This window comes from Crinia signifera, chromosome 2 (assembly GCF_055691185.1).
Source record: "Crinia signifera chromosome 2, ASM5569118v1, whole genome shotgun sequence".
Classification (NCBI taxonomy): Eukaryota; Metazoa; Chordata; class Amphibia; order Anura; family Myobatrachidae; genus Crinia; species Crinia signifera.
Genome location: NC_139218.1, coordinates 280559518 through 280575728, shown reverse-complemented (window position 1 = coordinate 280575728; position 16211 = coordinate 280559518). Strand labels below are relative to the sequence as shown.

General features: G+C 41.8%; 1 protein-coding gene across 1 annotated transcript in view; it reads left to right on the top strand.

The window, feature by feature from the left end:
* TUBGCP3 (tubulin gamma complex component 3) overlaps positions 1 to 16211 on the top strand; it is a 161076-nt gene that overhangs the window by 34435 nt on the left and 110430 nt on the right. Inside the window, exons 4-7 of the mRNA XM_083168687.1 lie at positions 4893 to 4970; positions 5745 to 5962; positions 6141 to 6313; positions 14058 to 14176. Of these exons, the coding sequence (XP_083024813.1) occupies positions 4893 to 4970; positions 5745 to 5962; positions 6141 to 6313; positions 14058 to 14176 (588 nt within the window). The remainder of the gene's footprint in view (positions 1 to 4892; positions 4971 to 5744; positions 5963 to 6140; positions 6314 to 14057; positions 14177 to 16211) is intronic.

The following is a 16211-nucleotide window of genomic DNA, read 5'->3' as shown; positions in this document are numbered from 1 at the left end:
GCACCTGCTGTCCCTCACTGGTAATCAGTGTCGCATCACTGATCACCTTTTTTTTTTTTGTGAGTGCTGTGGGGTCTTTTTTTTATTTATTTTTTACACACACTGTGATTTTGTGGGTGTCCTGTGGCCACTGTGCGCCGATCAGTGACGTACATCACTGATCAGCTTTTTCGGCACAGGGTTGATCTATTTTTATTTTTTTTGGATCAAATTCCTGTTGCCTTTGAGCGCTGTTCAGTGACGGACGTTACTGACCAACATCTGTGCTCAATTTTTGGCGCAGGACCTTTTTTTTTTTTTTTTTTTAACCCCTTCATTTTTGTTTTTTTTTATTGGTATAAAGTATTATTTTTTTCTGCACTACATACACACTACACACTACATACCCCCCGGGTTGAAATAAAGTTTGTACCCCCCCTACACTATACACGTGTTGAAACATTTCACTACCAGTAACACAAAAATAAAAAATGGCATCCCAAATGTCCTCCCAAATGTCCTCCCAAATGTCATCCCAGTCATCCAGGAGAATGTATTCAGTGGAGGAGGCATATGCCATGCTTGCCTCTGACTCTGACACAGCCAGTGATGCAAGCGGGGAATTTGAAGGATTCGCCTTAAGCTCCTCTTCCTCCTCTGCTGATGAGGGACCCCCTCAAAGACTCCCCCGTAGAGCAGCTGAGACCCCCCCCCCCCAATAATTGATCTCGTATGGACCCCACCACCAGACAATTTTGAGCCCCAGGTTCCTGAGTTTTTGGCCATGCCAGGAATCCAATTTGATTCCACAGGTCTCAGAGAAATTGACTTTTTCAAATTATTTTTCTCTGATGATTTTATAAATTTAATGGTGGACCAAACTAATTTATATGCCCAGCAGTTTATTGCTCAAAACCCCATGTCATCATTTGCTAGGTGGACCCCTGTAGATGCAGTAGAGATGATGACGTTTTGGGGTCTGGTGTTTCATATGGGCATAGTAAAAAAGCCAGAAATTAGGCAATATTGGAGTACAGATGTTCTGTACAGCACCCCATTGTACCGTATGGCCATGCTCCGGGCTCGATTTGAGACAATCCTTAAATTTTTGCATTACACCGATAATGCACAGTGCCACCCAGAGATGATCCCACCTTTGACCGGCTATTCAAAGTCAGGCCGGTCATTGATCATTTCAGTGCCAAATTTGAAGAGGTGTACATCCCAGAAAAATTTATTTTGTATCGACGAGTCGCTTATACATTTTAAAGGAAGGGTTAAATTCCGCCAGTACCTTACCAGTAAGAGGGCAAGGTATGGCATAAAAAATGTATAAACTGTGTGAAAGCACCTCAGGGTACACCCACAGGTTTAGGGTTTATGAAGGGAAGGATTCAAGAATTGAACCGCCAGAATGCCCCCCCTCCCTCGTAGGTGTTAGTGGGAAAATTGTCTGGGATTTAGTGCACCCCTTCCTGGATAAAGGTTATCACCTCTATGTGGATAACTTTTACACTAGCATCCCCCTGTTTAAGGCCCTTGGTTCAAGAGGTACAGCAGCTTGCGGAACTGTGCGCAAGAACCAAAGAGGCCTCCCAAAAACGCACATTGCCCAAGTAATGAGAAGGGGTGAAAGCAGGGGAATATGCAACGAAAATATGTTGTTGGTCAAATATAAGGACAAGAGGGATGTCCTTATACTGACAACAATTCACGGAGACAGTACCACCTCCGTCCCTGTACGAGGTACCAGTACCCACACCTCCAAACGTAATTGTATCCTGGATTACAATAGGTACATGGGCGGAGTGGATCTTTCAGATCAGGTACTGAAGCCGTACAGTGCCCTGCGGAAAACAAAAATCTGGTACAAGAAGGTGGCCGTGTATATCATCCAGATGGCACTGTATAACGCTTACGTGCTATTCCGTTCTACCGGCCAGAGGGGGACATTTATGCACTTTCAAGAGGAAGTCATAAAGGGCCTAATATTTGGGAACCAGCAGGCAGAGGGCCCCAGTACTTCTAGTACTGGCCCCCGTATTGTACCAGGGCAGCATTTTCCTGATGAAATCCCCTCCACTGGAAAAAAGGGCAGGACACAAAAAAGGTGCAAAGTTTGCTATAAAAAGGGAATAAGAAAGCAAACTATTTTCCAGTGTGACACTTGCCCCGACAAACCCGGCCTATGTATAAAGGAGTGTTTTAAATTATACCACACATCTATGGAATATTAGGTTCATAATTTCACCGTGCTTCGGGGGTCTTGCTAATGCCACATAGCACCCACCATTCATTCCACCAGAATCTGAGCCGCAAAATCCAAAAATCACTCCTTCCCTTCTGAGTCCTGCCATGCACCCAACTGGTATTTTTTGGTCACATGTGAGGCATTGCCGTACTTGGGAGAAATTGGGGCACAGATTTTGGGGTGCCTTTTCTCCTTCATTCCTTGTGAAATTGAAAAATTTTGAGCCAGAACTGCATTTTTGTGTAAAAAAATGTAATTTTTCATGTTCACTGCCCACTTGTATCAAAATTGGTGAAACCCCTGGGGGTTTGAAATGTACACTATACCCCTAGATGAATTCCCTGAGGGGTGTAGTTTGCAAAATGGGGTCACTTGTGGGGGGGTTCCACTGTATTGGTGCTTTGGGGGTCTTGCTAATGCGACATAGCACCCACCATCATTCCACCAGAATTTGTGCTGCAAAATCCAAATATCACTCCTTCCCTTCTGAGTCCTGCCACTTTTTGGTCACACATGAGGCATTGCCGTACTCGGGAGAAATTGGGGCACAGATTTTGGGGTGCTTTGTCTCCTTCATTCCTTCTGAAAATGAAAAATTTTGAGCCAGAACTGCATTTTTGTGTAAAAAAATGTAATTTTTCATTTTCACTGCCCACTTGTATCAAAATTGGTGAAACCCCTGGGGGTTTGAAATGTACACTATACCCCTAGATGAATTCCCTGAGGGGTGTAGTTTGCAAAATGGGGTCACTTGTGGGGGGGTTCCACTGTATTGGTGCTTGGGGGGTCTTGCTAATGCGACATAGCACCCACCAAAATTCCACCAGAATCTGAGCTGCAAAATCCAAAAATCACTCCTTCCCTTCGGAGTCCTGCCATGCACCCAACTGGTATTTTTTGGTCACATGTGAGGCATTGCCGTACTCGGGAGAAATTGGGGCACAGATTTTGGGGTGCTTTGTCTCCTTCATTCCTTGTGAAAATGAAAAATTTTGAGCCAGAACTGCATTTTTGTGTAAAAAATTTAATTTTTCATTTTCACTGCCCAGTTGTACCACAATTGGTGAAACCCCTGGGGGTTTGAAATGTACACTATACCCCTAGATGAATTCCCTGAGGGGTGTAGTTTGCAAAATGGGGTCACTTGTGGGGGGGTTCCTAAATTTTAGCATCTTATGGTGCCTAGAAACCTACATGGTGCCTAAAAAATAATCTCATAAAAAGGAGGCTCCAAAATCAAGTAGGTGCTCCTTCTATTATGAAGCCTGTGGTTTGGTCAACGTGCACACTAGGGCCACATATAGGATATTTATGAAAACAAAAGAATTGGGGGAATCAATTTTTAGTCACATTTCTCTAGTAAAATGTACTGTGTTCTTCAGAAAAATGTATTAAAATTGCAAATCTGCAAAAAAAATGAAATTTTGAAATTTCACCTACACTTTGTTTTAATTCCTGTGAAACACCTAAAGGGTTAACAAACTTCCAAAATGCTGTTTTGAATACTGTGAGGGGTGCAGTTTTTGAAATGGCATCATTTATGGGGGTGTCTCACATACAAGTCCCTCAAAGTCACATCAGAACTGAACTGGTCCCTAAAAAAATCAGTGTTTGAAATTTTCTTGAAAATTTGAGAATTTGCTATTCATATTGTAAGCCTCCTAGTGTCCAAAAAAATTAAAAGGAAGTTGAAATAATGATGGAAATATAAAGTAGACATATGGTCTATGTTAGTTATTAACTATTTTGAGTGGTATGATTATTTGTCTCACAAGCAGAAAATTTAACATTTTGCAAATCGCTAAATTTTCCATTTTTTCACGACATTTTGGTATTTTTCACAAAAAAACACAGACTGTATCGACCCAAATTTACCACTAATTTGAAGTACAATGTGTCACGAAAAAACAATCTCAAAATCACTGGGATAAGTAAAAGCAAAAAAAAGTTATCCCCACTTAAGTGAGACATGTCAGATTTGAAAAAAATGGCTCTGTCAGGAACGCAAAAACTAGCTCTGTCAGGAAGGGGTTAAGCTTGTGAATTGTGGTAGAAACTAATAAACCTTGATTTGTGTAAACCTGCTAAACCTTTTTTTACGATTTCTTCACTGCTAGTGTTATAGCAAACATAACTTGTGGCAATAAGCTATGTGTGTGTGTGTGTTAATAAGTATAGATTTGTAGAATATTATGTTTCTAAATTTCCTGTAAATATACAAACCTTACACATTTGCAGCTAATATTGTATAGTTAAGCTGGGTGCACACTAGATGTGTGCCCTTTGGGTGTGGAGTTGTTTGATGGGACATTGGGTCTCGAAGCCAGTGATCCAAGGGGGTACATTTATTAATGGGATTTTGCCCATAGCAACCAATCAGATACTATATATTGTCTTCTAGTAGGTGCCAAATATGTAGAATCTGATTTGTTTGTTTCTATGGACAACATCCCATCCTTCTTAGTAAACTTATCCTGAGGAGTCTGAAGTAACTTGCAATTCATATGATTTTTTCAGACCTAGTTATAAGCCCGATGTTCAGCAATGTGGAATTGCGACCTATTGCTCAGATAGTAGTGACCCACAGTTTGAGAACAGCTGGTCTACTGCTTTACACATATAAAATGAAAAACTTCTTATAAATCAACTTATTTATTTTTAGGGAGTTGTGAAGAACAGATGGTCTATTCTCTACCTCTTACTTAGCCTTAGTGAAGATCCACGTAAACAGCCAAACAAGGTAAGTGGTGTTGTGTATTAAGCAAATATGCTCCATGATGTCTATATACACATAGCCATACATGCAAACATTACACCAATAGTATCCTAAAGTACCTCAATTTAATACTGTATGTAAGTCATCAGACACCATTTGGCGGTTTTCACAATTTCTTTTGTCAAGCAATCAGAACACAATGTTGTATTTAACCACATATTAAAGTGATACAATCAGCCATCAGTTTTATAATGTGGGTTAAAATTCTTTGTATTTGCTATTCAATGGAAATCTGCAAATTAATGTGGTCTCAATGGGACGTAACACTTGTCTTCATGTTTAACTCAAGACTAGACACATGTAAGGAAACATCCAGATTATTTAGGAAAAGATGTTGATACCCCCTGAGCCTCCCCTCGTAATGATTATTAATGTATATATAATGTATTTGCTACATGAAAATTCTCTGCATAATGATATCCCACGTGCACAAGGCACAAAACCAAAACCCAGCAAACTGAATTGGTCCCAAACAAATTTTATGGTTCGGCTGTGTGGTGTTGGTAATGTGTGTTTGTTTTTATTTGGCAGTGGTTCGGTGCAGCATTGTTCATGCATTGACCCAGCTTGCTGGTTCACACTTGCTATGTTGAGTAAAAACAATATAGACTGCTTAAATTTAAAAATGTTTTATTTTTTTAGGGTTTTCTTTATTTTTCATATTTATAATGTAAAAAAAAAAGGTGTTCCAAAGATCAGCAGAGCGGTACCATATAATCCTATTTTTATTTTGTTTAGGTATCTAGCTATGCAGCATTGTTTGCTCAGGCTTTGCCGCGGGATGCTCACTCAACACCATACTACTATGCCAGACCACAGAGTCTTCAATTAAACTATCAGGATCGAAATGTGCCATCTGTACATAGTTCTGCCAATATGGGCAGTAGTGGGATTGGCAGCATTGGGATGTATTCCTTAAATGGACCAACACCTACACCACAGTCATTTGTTCCAGGGTAAGCTATTGTCTGTCTGTTCTTTATCCCATTTGATAAGTGCTTCTGTTGCACTTGAAACTTTTTTATTTCTTCAAGAGGCAAGTCTGGATGGTTTGCCCATTTCTGATATTGAGTCTCTCTTTACCTGTGATTCTTTTTTTGCGCTACTGTTGAGATCCATATATTTTTTTTCCAGACAGTCTTATCAAGCTCCAGCCATGGGAGATGCTCTACGGCAACAGTTAGGTACACGTCTTGCATGGACATTAGCCACTGGCCAGCAGCCAGCATTGCAGAATGCTACCTCGAAAGGTCTTTCAAGCACTATGTCTCGTGGTGTGCCTAGAACCAGGAGAGAAGGGGACACAGGTAATAGTACTGTGTTTTTTACAAGACCTCAATTGTCCTCACATCTAATGGCAAACTAATTGCTCTTGTTGTTTCTAATTATCTGTTTTAAGGCCCCATACACACTAGGCAATTTTGAGATGAAAGTAAGTGACTTTAGGACGGTGTTTGAGCTACTTTCAGCACAAAATCCCCCAGTGTGTGTGGCCTGGCGGTGAGTTTAACTCTTGTTATTGGAGGCAGAATACCTCCCACTGACATGATGATGATGATGATGATTATTGTTGTGGCTACTATACTTTATTTGCATTATTTATGACATACAGTATTTACAATTGGTTCCCATCACCAAGTGGTTTTATTTAAAAGGGATGCAATGGCGGTATTTAATTGAACTTAATTACTATTACTTATTTTTTGTATTTTAGTATTTGTGTGTATTTGTATCAATACTGTATGACCTTGCTTTAATGTTCCATGGACCTGAAAAATTAGATAACTAACAGTCAAATTACATCTCTTGGTCTAAATGAGGAGAATAAACCTAGGTCAACATGCCACAAGGAAAAAAAGTTTTCCTTTGTCGTCTTTTTAGTTTTCTTTTTTGCAGAAAATACATTAAACTCAAAATTTGCCACCTGATACTCAGCATTTTAATCAAAAATCAATCTGGGAATCCAACTGTTGGAACCCCAGGCCATTTTCGGTCTGCCTGACAATCCGCTGCCTTTTCTGACAAAACAGATTTGATGTTTTTTTATTTATTTTTTTATTTTTGAAATTTTACATTTTTTATAAGTTACAAAAATGAAAGTATGAATAAACATACATTAATGAAAGCATATAGAGATGGCGCCGCTGGCTGTTCTATCGCCAGCAGCCGGCTGCCACCAGGGGCGCTCGCGCGCTCCGTGGCAACTGTGCCTGCCGGGGGTCACCGCAGATCCCCCCTCGCCGCCCCGACTCCCAACCCCGAAGTGGGCAGCATCTCCCTGAAGTGGAGACGGGCAGGGAGACGCTGCCCAACCGCGTGATACTGGGATGCGCGTCCCAGTCCCTATCGCCGGCGCACACCAGAGAGGAGCTCTGGTGAGCGCCGGGTAAAGTTAAAGCTGGCTCCATCTGTATATTTGACACAAACAGAAGCAAGAATCAAATACACAAATTTAATAACTGATATCTGCTTGCATAACATCACAAAAATCAAAGCTCAGAAAAAAACACAGATCACACACTTAATCCAACCAAGTTAAATTGCCTAACTCAGGCGAATGTAAAACTGACATATCAATGGGTCGCTATAAATAGTAGAACGTCCCTGCCTCTCCGGATATGCACTCCATTTAAACCATTTTATATGAATTGAGGAGAACAAGGAAGAATATCTACAACCAGCCGTTTCAAACACAAATGCCCTTATTCAGATCTGATTGCAGTATAAAATTGTTTGGAAAATGGGCAAAACCATGGGCCTTATTCTGATCGGTGCGGCCGGATCCGAATATGCGGCCAGAACCGTGCGTGCGAAACCCCGCCTTCCATACGGATCGCCAACTCCGTCCGTATGCGGTAAGAAGCTGGCCAAACGGACCGCACGTGTATTTCTCATGAATACACCTCCTCCATCTCAGGGAACCTCCCCCATCACAGAACATCGAATGCAGGGCCGAGTGGTCCGCCAGCTCCCGCAACCTCAGACCACACGGACATTTTTCCGTGCAAAAGCAGGGATCTGGGCGGGCAGCTGACATCCGGCGATGTCATATGTCCGCCCCCTACACGTGCGTCATGACTGCATTACCATACGTACGCCCAGCGTTTGCATGGGAACGCCCATGAAACGCGGGGCGTATGCATATGGTAATGAGCCCAAATAGCCCTTTACGCCCCTCTCCACCCCCTGTTCGGAGTGTTCACATTTCATGCGGGATTTGGCCGTACGCCCCGCTCGCACATGCGCAGAGACGCCTCTGCACATGCGCAGACACAAAACATCGACCAGTGGTCGCCAACCCGTCGCTCGCGAGCTACCAGTAGCTCGCCTGAGCAAAACGGGTGGCTCGACCACTATTGCTCGCCTGCAGCTTCCAGAAATAGCCCTGCAGAGATCCAGCAGCCCATGCCCTCCCTCCGCTGCCGCCAATTCTGCTCCACCGTTCAGTCCGTCATACCGCATCATGATCTGTCCTATGTCGGGTAGCGCAGGCGCCGGGCAGGGGGTCCCTGCGTCGTATGTTAAGTCAGCAGCGGGGTCCCTGCAGCGGATGGGAAGTTACTACTTCCCATCCGCTGCAGGGACCCCGCCACTGACAACATACGACGCAGGGACTCCCTGCCCGCCAGCGCTACCCGACATAGGACAGATCATGATGCGGTATGACGGACTGAATGATGGATCAGCATTGGCGGCAGCGGAGGGTGGGCATGGGCTGCTGGATCTCTGCAGGGCTATTTCTGGAAGCTGCAGGCGGGCAATAGTGGTCGAGCCACCCGTTTTGCTCAGGCGAGCTACTGGTAGCTCGCGAGCGACGGGTTGGCGACCACTGGTGTAAGATCTAGAGTGTGCCTGGCAATACGGGATCTAGCTCCCTTCCAAATATAACATGAAAACAGCTGGTTGGCTCTAGAACTAATGGATTTTGGGCTAGATCTGGGAATGGCATGGAAGACATACATAAGCTTAGGTAGCAACATCATCTTAGCAGGGTTGGAGGACTTCATTCATTTTTAGCACTGTGAATGATCCAGAACACAATCTATCATGGAACAAACTCTCCTGCAAAGTGAGGTTATAGAAACAAATTAAACTTAAGTAAATGTTGGTAACCACTAAGTAGATAAAATAAATTAATAATTTGTCCAATATCAATTTAAAGTCCTTTAATGTATTTCAGCCAAAGTTTACCATAGATTGAACTTCTCTGTTCTCAGAATGCAATTGGAGTTAATTATGTCCCATAGGACTCTTCTCTTCTGTTGGACTGGAATGACTGCCCAATTTTTAGATTAATAGAAATTAAGGTACTCTTTACCTAGAACGGCACCCAAGTTTTTGATCTTGTGCATCGCAAGGTAAAAAATTGCGTCGGTTGCATCGCATGCGACCAAATAATCGCATGCGATGCGACTGATGCAATTCCCGCGATTTCACATAGGGAACAATGTTAAATGGCCCAATTGACCCGATTTTACATAGGGAACAATGTTAAATGGCCCACAGAGCCCAAATAGGCACCCTCAAGTGTGAAATGGCCCCCCCAATTGTTAACGCCACCCCACGATAAACATCAACCCGAAGCGTGGCGAGCGCAGCTGTACGCGTCCTCCGACCTTTTCATACCCCCACTATCCATGTCGGCGTGGAGTTGAGAATAGAAAGTGTGGCGAGCGCAGCGAGCCCGAAGCGTGGCGAGCGCACGCGGATACCTTCACAGGTATCCGCGGCCCCTCGCGGGCTCCACAGGTATCCGCGTCCCCTCGCGGGGCTTGCTACGCTCGCCACACTTTCTATTCTCAATTCCACACCGACGTGGATAGTGGGGGTATGAAAAGGTTGTAGGACGCGTACCGCCGCCCCTCGCGGGCTCGCTGCGCTTGCCACGCTTCGGGTTGACGTTGATCGTGGGGTGGCGTTAACAATTGGGGGGGCCATTTCACACTTGAGGGTGGCAATTTGGCCTCTGCTGGCCATTTAACATTGTTCCCTATGTAAAATCAGGTCAATTGGGCCATTTAACATTGTTCCCTATGTGAAATCGCGGTGGTCGCATCGCATGCGATTTTTGGTCGCATGAGATGTGACCGATGCGATTTACATTTTAACATGTATTTCTATGTGAAATCGCGGGCATCACATCGGTTGCATCGCATGCCATTATAATGGCATGCGATGCCCGCGATGGGCGCCGTTCTAGGTAAAGAGTACCGAAATTAATATTCACTCTTGTTAGAAATTGTAGTATTGGCTTATTTGAAGCAAATCATTTAAAAAACCTTAGAAATGTGACCTCTTTATATAATAAGAAGCTTAGGGTGCGGCTCACCTTGATTGTTGCACAGGCGGTCAAAAAAGGCTGCCCCATGGACCGCATGAACATACCTCTCAACTATCTGGATTTTTGCGTGACAGTCCCACCTACAGGTAGCAGTGTCCCACCTTGTGGGTGTAGTTAAGATTTCTCATGTCACTTGCTGCTCTGGAGCGGTAAATAGACACTCTGGGCAGTATTCAATGAAAAAGTTCTCCGTGCATGGAGAGCGTTTTTATTTCGCTCTCCATGCACTCTCCATGTTCCGGAGCCTCCTGCTCCCACTATTCAATGTATTGAAGACTCGCCGTCACTCGCGGCGAGTCTTAACCCCTGCAGCGGACGAGCATCCGCGGCAGGGAGCTGGCAGGGAGCCGGGGGACGGAAGCAGCCAGAGAGATTATAGTCTCCCTGGCTGCTCCAGAGGAATGTGGAGGGGAGGGGGGCTCTCCGGGACCCAGGCAGCACAGGCTGCCCCCCCCCTATAGCCAGCGGGGACCCAGTATTCACTGCACCCGATCGTGCATATTAACGATCGGGTGCAGTGAATATATGAATATGTAATGAGCGGCTCGAGCGCTCCGGCCCCCTGCTAGCTGCACTGTGTAAAAAAAAAAAAAAATGTTTAATTTTTTTTTTTATTTAAATATATATTCATGTGCTATAAGCACATGAATAAAAATAACATGCCCCTTCACAGAAAAAAAAAACTGATTTTTTGACACCAAAATTAAAAAAAAAAAACCTTTTAGTTTAAAAGTTCACATTCCAGCTCCCCATCAAAAGATGGAGAATTGCTACACGGAGAGACACGGAGAAAATCACTTAGAAAGACGGAGAATATTTCACATTGAATAGGGTTGCTCGCTTTTGGAGAGCAAAATGCTCCGTCCAAGGCGAACAAAGCACAAATTCTCCACAAAACACGGAGAACTTTTCTCATTGAATACTGCCCTCTGAGTATTGGGAAAATGGGAGGTGTAATGGCATTATACTGACTGCATACCCCATTTGCAGAAGCCACACTTTTTTGGGTTCTGGCACGGCTTTGCAGCTCAAGGCTGCCTGTTTTTAAACGTAAAAATGTTGGAAGCAATTTTGCATGACTCCTTTGAGTGCAGCCTACTGTCATAGCTGGAAGTTATAATTCCGGGAGATTTTTACAGCCTTTTGTTAACAATAAAAAATAAAAATAAAATCAAAATGATATAATAGCTAGAGACGACAGCAGACATCGCTAATGACCCGCATTGGTTTCGATATATTAATTATATAGAGTGGGTTTATACTGGCACTTTTCCAGTGTAATAATGATATTTTGGGTGTGCTCTGTAAAGGTGTACATGACTTTGTTCAATAAAGCAGACTCACACACAAAACGTAAATTTTTAAAAAGGTCTGGGTCTCACACCTTATCCCTTACCCCCTCCTCCCAGTAGGGTGGGGCAGGACAGAACTCCTGGTCAGACACGACGTCCAGGGAGGTGTGAACAGGTCAGCTCACAGAGTTGCTTGGTTACCCTTATAGCCTTGCCAAAGAGAGAGCCCTTGTATCTTTGACCCACCAACCCTTTGTGCAAAAACAAAGCCTATTAAGTAAACAAATCATAATGCGATACATTGTAAAAAATGATGACAATCTTAAATTACCAGGATACCCAAAGCTAGACATTGGTAATGCAGTATACGTGCCGGATGAAAACTAATAGATCGCAACAAAAAGAGTTTCGACAGGTGAATGATTGCGCCCGGGACTGCTGCTGTGTGTAGATTCTGTGGGTCACTACACTCCCACCAACAAGATACAATACAAAAACAATTGAATATACACTTCAGCGCTGTCCCATGGACATCAAGCAGATATCTACTTGCTAATGAAAATATGAGGTTGATTGTTGTCCTCTTTTATCTTTATGTCAAATTGGGGTCTCCTACTGACCTCCGTGGGGGTCCCTATATGCACATAAAGGTATCTTTATGGTGACTTCAGAGATAGTCTCCCTTCCACTTCTTCTGTAACTTCCTGCCTTTTCCACGCTCAGTATGAATGTTACTGACCTGATTAATAGGCCCTATTTGCACATAAAGGTGTCTTTGAAGCAAGATCTTAATCTTCCAATATATCACCTGACACTTTGTATCCAATCACCAAACCACCACATCAAACGCCTGATGAACAGACACTCACCTCAATATGAGGCCCTATATGCACGTAGCAGTTTCTTTGTTTTTCCTCCAGGTAAGGATAGTCTCCACAACCAGCATACTCCGTACAAAAATATTTATTCCATAGGTGTATACATAAAACAAACGATAAAATTGTATTAAAAAGCAATGTCACACTTTAAATGTGTGAGACCAAAAAACTCTCTCTTCCTGCATCCGGAACCGGTTAAGATGAATTTGCTAGATGAAATACAGCAATAGGTCTCACCATTAAGTGTGCCTCCTTCCTCTCACCGACGCGTTTCGGGCTATGGCTTCAGCCCTTTTTCAAGGTGTGAGGTGTACATGATCTGGGGTTGTTTTTATACCTATCCCACAGATTACCTTAAGACCATAATTCATAAAACCTGGGCCGGAGCGGAAGATAACCACCTCCATTAAACCCACCTAAATATTAGGTATAAATAGGGCCTATTTATCAGGTCAGTAACATTCATACTGAGCGTGGAAAAGGCAGGAAGTTACAGAAGAAGTGGAAGGGAGACTATCTCTGAAGTCACATAAAGATACCTTTATGTGCATATAGGGACCCCCACGGAGGTCAGTAGGAGACCCCAATTTGACATAAAGATAAAAGAGGACAACAATCAACCTCATATTTTCATTAGCAAGTAGATATCTGCTTGATGTCCATGGGACAGCGCTGAAGTGTATATTCAATTGTTTTTGTATCGAAAACTAATAGATGTTGGGCTAGATTACTGGTTACAATCTCGTATTACTAGATGCCCAAATATGATGAACTATTGTGAGAACCCTTACTCAGGGTATTTGCATATATGGGAACCCTTACAATGCAGAATACATCAGTAAACATAATTTAACTATACTCATTAAAATAACTAGAACTGTGGAGTAGTTACAAATGAGACTGCACTCATTATAGTTAACACCTGTTATGCTGGGAAACATGTTATGGTTGTTACATGTGGGACCTATCTTCTATAATGGGACCTACCAAAGTGGTCACAAAGCAAAACATTAGTAATGTTAATTGTAGTCTTAATTTACCATTCTTTGATTTCTTATTCCTAAATACTGTATATACTGTATTGCACTTATTCTATTTTAATATTTATTTATTACCAGTTATTTATATAGTGCACACACATTCTGCAGCGCTTTACAGAGAATAGATGAACATTCACATCAGTCCCTGCCCCAGTGGAGCTTACTATCTATATTCCCTACCAAATATACAGACGCAGTTTTGTTCTAGGGTTAATTTTGCTGGGAGACAATTAACCTACCAGTATATTCTTGGATTGTGGGAGGAAACCGGAGTGCTCGGAGACAACCCAAGCAATCATAGGAAGAATATACAAATGCTGCACAGTTAGAGCCATGGTGGGAATCAAACCCATGACCTCAGTGCTGTGGCAGTAATGCTAACCATTATTCAGTCAGTGTTGCTTTTTAAATGTTTTTGCGTAGGTTTTTGAGAAATTTGTTTAAAAAAATATATATACATACATACGCACACTGTAAAATCCACTTTTCTTCTTTTACAGGGTCTGTTGAAATAACAGAAACCTCTCTAGTAAGAGACATTTTGTATGTGTTCCAAGGGATTGATGGAAAGTGTGTTAAAATGTGCAATTCAGAAAACTGTTACAAAGTTGATGGCAAGGTAAGTTTTCTAGGTGACTGTGAACATGTACTTTAGGAAATTCTATTTATTTAAAAGCCTTTGTAAAAATGTGTCGGCCCTTTTTTTTTTTTTTGGAAAAAGAACTGATAAGCTAGAACAGTCCTGGCTTTTTATAGCAAGTAAAAAGTCAACAAATAAGGGTTCAAAAAACAACAAAGGAACAAGTTAAAACAAAATGTGAATATATATTTTTTCCGTTTACTTGTAATAACCACTGTTTGTCACCTCCCAGAGAGCAATTTTAGAAATACTTCACTGAGTTTAGATGTTGTTGCTGGGGAAAAATGACTGTAAACTTGAAGCAGAGAAATCAATAATTTGCTCAAAAATAGATAGCTGTTCCACATTTTTACTCTGTATAGTTTTGATCTGAGTGTGTTGGGTATTTTGTATTGTATAGATGGCAAAGGTTAATCATTTGTCTCTTTACCTTTTGAAGTATTTGAAATCTGAGTTCAGGCAGGTATCCTGTTTACAGACAGTAATAGACAATAATATTGAGGTTCCTTGAGGACCATGTTTGGGAACCAATGAATTAGGGGCTAATATTTAAACATCGTTAAAATATATTAAAAAAAAATATATTTCTTGAAATATGAAAGTTGATCATGGTCTATGATACATCAATGCTGCCATCTAGTGCACAAAGGAAAGTATTTTTTTTCTACTTACATTTGTGATCTTTTTTTTATTTTTTATTTTTTTGCGGGCTTGAGCAGTACATTTTAATAAAGAAAATATTTACTATATAGTAAAAATGCACTTGGTTTTGAATATGATTTTGTATAGTTAATGCGAGTAGAACAGAGAATTTCATTGCACTGAAACTGTATAATATTAATGTTCGGTCCTAGTAATCTCATTTGTTGTAAACCTAAATTTATAATGAAAGGAGATTGAGAGAGATAAATATTTATTAATGCGAAATAATAATTTAGTGTTTTTTATTTTTATTCAATTAAATACTTCGATTGAGATCTCTCACATTTATACCGGTAGCATTGATACGTTGGATTCCTGTTTGAGACCAAATGATTGTGCTATTATTTTTACAAGAACATTTGAAACCCTGACCAATGTGAACAGTAGTGAGGTCAGTTTAAAATGTTATAAAAATGAATTTACAAATGTTTATGGATAGTTATAATTAAATATTCACACTGTAAATCCCTATAAACAGCCAATGATGTAATAAGGTAGAGTACTGATACCTAATTTAAATGGATATCCATTTGATTAATAGTGATTATTTTGCTCTACGCACAAATTATGGATCCCTAATAAAATTTTATCTAGCTTCTCCAACTAGCAAATCACAGGCCTTCCATACGTACAGTGAAATAGAGATGGAGTAACAGAATAATATTCTTTACATTTAATACAGAAATACATACTGGTAGACACTCAATCCAGTTTTTAGTGATGTTATTCAGGTGTGTGAAAGGTAGGGGTAATCCTGAGTAAAGGCCCCCATAATACACTATTGGACAAGTCAGACCAAATTGCCCTTGATCTCCCTGGGAGGCTCACTTACTTTTTGGCACTTGATGTGCCATTTTTACTCCCGGGGAGCTGCAAAAGTGTCTGGGAGCAGGAGAGCCAGACAGTGGTGGTTTGCGGGGCAGGCAGCGACGGTTAGCTGATAGCGGCAGGTGCCAAGCGGCGGGGTAGGAATTGGCAGCTCAATTTAAAAAAAAGGTACTTATGTAATATCTGGGCTCCCGTTTTTCTTTTGAGACCGCGTCCCCTCGCGGGGCTCGCTGCGCTCGCCACGCTTCGGGCACGGTGGCTCGCTGCGCTCGCCACACTATATAAAATCAACTCCATGCGTAGTTGGATAGTAGGGGTATGAAAAAATGGGGTGCATTTAACATGGGAGCCCAGATAATACATAAGTACCAGAAATATGTATATATTTTCAAAAGACTGCTTGGCTGGTTATTGGCTGATATAATTTTCTCAGCCAATCAGCAGCAGTCCAGATGGGAGGTCGATTATTGGCTTAGAGAATTTT